At 31.7% G+C, this 4,524-nt stretch overlaps 1 protein-coding gene across 1 annotated transcript in view; it reads left to right on the top strand.

Moving 5' to 3' along the window:
* LOC104868931 (amelogenin, X isoform-like) overlaps positions 1 to 1,508 on the top strand; it is a 4,813-nt gene extending 3,305 nt beyond the window's left edge. Inside the window, exons 3-4 of the mRNA XM_010633904.1 lie at positions 609 to 695; positions 968 to 1,508. Of these exons, the coding sequence (XP_010632206.1) occupies positions 609 to 695; positions 968 to 1,423 (543 nt within the window). The 3' untranslated portion in view covers positions 1,424 to 1,508. The remainder of the gene's footprint in view (positions 1 to 608; positions 696 to 967) is intronic.
* Positions 1,509 to 4,524: the final 3,016 nt, after the last annotated feature.

The raw sequence follows: 4,524 nt of genomic DNA on the forward strand, positions 1-4,524 counted from the left end.
AAAAAAAAAAAAAAAAAAAAAAAAAAAAATCTGAGTATCAGATTTTAGATTTTTAACTCCATTCCAACAATGTGATTTTGAAAAATAATCTTGTTCTGGAAATTTTATTTCCCATCTAGAGAATGCAAATAATGATGCTAACATTTAAAAATACTATTTGGATAATACAATAGTTGATGGATATTAAAAAGTACTGTATAATGTATAACTTTAGGTAGATTGTCAACTCTCATTTCTAAGACAGTTCTATCAACTCTTGTAATACTACAAAGTGTCAAAAAACAGTAAGGTGAAAATTATATCACATAATTTTTGTGACTTCATAACAAAGAGTAAGCACTCTGAAATTAAGCAAAATTATTATCTTTATAACATCAGCCAAGTTAGTGCATTCTTTAGGTATTCATGACTTTATATATATAAAATGAAGCTAAAATTACTTGATTCATTTCAAATAATAAAAGTTTATGTGATAGATGTAACATGGTGCCTGAAATGAGTACACACCTGAAAAATGTTTACTTTCTATGTCGAACTCAAATTATCAGACATCCTAGAAGGACTATATTAGTGTTTCTACTTCACACTGAGCATAGAATATATATTAGATAAAACTAAAATCAAGCATATTAATGTCTCTTTCTTTGAAGGTACTCACCCCTTTGAAGTGGTATCAAAGCATGATAAGGCAGCCGGTATGTAAGCATTTTATTCATTCTTCCTAAGGTGTTAGGCATGCATTTAATTTCCCAGTGAACTGAGATATCATGTCTACTGCACATACAGGATCTAATTAGAATTTTAGTTTGTAAAAGGCTATATCAATGTTCACAATTAGAACTTCCTGCAAAGGAAAATATGACAAAGATATCCGTTAGGTCACAATTTAGGGGGGAAAAGCCTTGCTACCTCTTCAGTTGAAAGTCAAGTGAACCAATAGTAAACCTGACTCTCTGTTTCTCGCCAGTATCCTTCCTATGGTTATGAACCCATGGGTGGATGGCTGCACCACCAAATCATCCCTGTGCTGTCTCAACAGCATCCCTCAAGTCACACCACCCTTCAGCCTCATCATCATCTCCCAGTGGGGAGAGCTCTGCAGCCTATGGTCCCCCAGCAACCAGTGATGCCAGTTCCTGGCCACCACTCCATAGCTCCAAACCAACACCACCAGCCTAACCTGCCACCATCTGTTCAGCCACCCTTGCAGCAGCCTTTCCATCCCCAACCCATTCAACCACAGCCTCATCAACCTATCCAGCCCCAGCCACCTCTGCATCCCATACAACCCTTGGCACCACAGCCAGCTCTGCCTCCACTGTTCCCCATGCAGCCACTGCCCCCATTTCTTCCTGATCTGACTCTGGAAGCTTGGCCAGCAACAGACAGGACCAAACGGGAAGAAGTGGTGAGTAAAATTTGAATCCACTAAATACAATTCTTTGGGAATTGATACAGATTAAGTGGATGTAAAATGCAATTTCCAAACACTTGAAGGTCATGAATTGGAAAATCTACCACTTAGTGATTCTATTGGTACAATTTATACAATATAATTTTATTTTGCTATTAGGTTATGTACAATAAATATATAATTATAAATTATGGGTTCAAAACCTATACTTATTTCAAATACATCCATAATATAAATTTATTTAATGTAGAACAATAATAATACTTTTTGAAAATTACAATGGTCTGACTAGAAAAAGCAAGCCAGAATAACAATAAAAGATGCAAAAGATATGATTTTGTGAATCAGAAAATATATCTTTGAAGCATCTAGATGTATAGGTAGGAATTCATTTTAAGACAGAGCAATATTGTCTGTCTAAAGCTTTTCAACAGGGAGGTTTCTAATCTATACACAATAATTATTGGGACAGGGATTTAGCTCAATGGTTTCTCCACTTGCCTCACAAGTACAAGGTCCCAAGTTTGATCCCCAGTACCAAAACATGATGATGATGATGATGATGATGATGATGATGATGATGATGATGATGATGGTTATTATTATTATTATTATTATTATTATTGCTAGGATGTAAAATATTGCATTTTTAATAATTTGTCAATACAAAAATCTTCTTACATTACAAAATTTTTTTTTAAGTTAGAGAAACTATAATGTGGCCCTTATCCAAACTTATAAAATCTCAGTTCTGTATACATATGTAGTTCTACATATGTTTGTTACTGAGATAACTATTTTTTACTGAGATAATGTAAATAGGAAAGAAAAAATTGTAGGTAGGAAAGCAAAAATTCTGAGTTCTAATTCTGCGCCCCTGCCACCTAAAAGAGAATGATACTGCATTTGATAAATTTGTACTTAAACTGCACTGCATATTTTGGCAATAGAAGCTAAAATAGTAGAATGTTACATTTAACACTGTAAAGAAATACATCGAAACTAACTGTTCCTTTTTGCATTTTTAGGATTAAAAAAAATCAAGAGATGAAAAACTAGATATCTCAACTGGCTTTTTGAATGACAAAGTAAAAAATTATCTCTTCCTGTCATCAATTTAGTAGTAAATTCTGTAACTAATAATAAATGCTACCAGAATTCAATAAAATGATTTAAAAGATATTAATGCATAATTTTTATTTAACACAAAATTTCACATCACTTGAAGAAATAATATATGATTTCAGGTTAATTATCTGACAACTCTATGATTATTTCAATCATATCTACAAAGAATAAATAAACTGCATGATACACCAAAAGATAAAGCACAACTAAAAGTCATAAGATATTTCAATCATATCTACAAAGAATAAATAAGCTGCATGATACACCAACAGATAAAACATAACTAAAGGTCATAAGCATATAAGCCTGAGTTTATATCTTTGCAACTCTTATACTAGGAGAAAAGTAAAATTATTGCTATAAAATTATACAATGTCTTTGAAATGAAGCTAAAAAGTTAAATAATTAATTTCAAATATTTATCTGGGTTTCAGAGATTTAAGTAAATGATTATTTGGTTCCATTGCTTTTAAACTTGTGGAAATATGACAGAGGATACGTTGAAGAAAAACAACTCATTCCATAATGATCAGTAAGCACAGTGGGAGACCAAGAAAGCCTCAGAGGTTTGGAAGAGGATGCTGTCTTAAATCTATCACATTAAGATCCATTCTCTTCATCTAGGCATGGTTGTCCTCCAATAGTGACATGAAATTATTATTAACTTATTAATGGATTAAGTCATTGCTGAAGTTAAAATCTTCATGATTCAATCATCTTCCATGACCCATTTTTAAAAATTATTGCACAGGGACTACAACTTCATTTCAAGAATTTGAAGAACATTTCCTAACTAAATCAAAGCAGTTGTCTTGCTTTGTGTGTGTGGAGGGATTGAAATAGAGACCTTGTGCTTGTGAAGCTGGCAGCAGAATCACTGAGCTAAATCCCCAGTCATGTTTTGCATTTTAAACAGAAACTGAGACATTATTTTGTTTGTTTTTAGCTTGGATTTTTCTAACAAGACATACTTTAGATGAAAATTTATTATGTAGTTAAATATAATGAGAGAAATATCAAATGTATAACCATGAGGTAGAAGACCAAGATAATTTAGTACACTTAACCAAAATATTCAAATACCATGTACACAACTACATAAATATACATATAAAGTATACTTATAAGTATACATGTATATATATTTATGTATATACATATACTTATATATATAAAGACACTCATCATAGGAAATTTGTACCTTTAATAATATATCATAGAAATCTGTATGAGGATTCCAGAAAAAACTAGGACTAGAAATCTCATTTGACCCAGCTGTTCCCCTCCTGGGCATCTTCCCTAAAGAACTAAAAGAATTATACCACAGCAATATATTCTCACCAATGGTTATAGTGGCACAATTTGTAACAGCTAAAATTTGGAAACAGCCTTATTGCCATCAGCTGGAAACTGGATAAAGAAAATGTGGGGTTTTATTTTTATACAAAATGGAGTACAACTCAGCCATAAATAATTAGAAATTAGAGGGATTAATAGCAAACAGATGCACACTGAGGTGACACTCAGGTGAAACAAATAAAACACACATGTAAATACCAAATAGTTTCTCTGGTGTGAGAAACTGAAGGTTTAAATAAGTATTAAAATATATAATAGATAATGTGACATAGGAAGAAAAATGTGCAAACGGGAAAGGAACTGGAAGGGGTAGGAGAAAGGAAAGGAATGAAATTGAGAAAATGTTAAAAATGGAAACAAAGTTTTTGTAAATATAGGGGTGGAGGGGTTGAAAGGAGAATGGGAAAAAATAAGAACCAAAATGATTATCTTTATACTAAAAAACATAAATTGTTTCTACAATTGAAAAATAATTTTATAAGATTTTGTTTCACTCTTTTGATCAAGCTATTTTGATCCCTCATTTCTCATTTATTTTTAAAAATTACATTTAAATTCTGATATACCCACTTTAGATAAATTCCAACTACAAACATGTCCATTAAAAATAAAAAATAAAAATA

The sequence above is a fragment of the Fukomys damarensis genome, unplaced genomic scaffold (genome assembly GCF_012274545.1).
Source record: "Fukomys damarensis isolate Sample0158 unplaced genomic scaffold, DMR_v1.0_HiC HiC_scaffold_86, whole genome shotgun sequence".
NCBI lineage: Eukaryota > Metazoa > Chordata > Mammalia > Rodentia > Bathyergidae > Fukomys > Fukomys damarensis.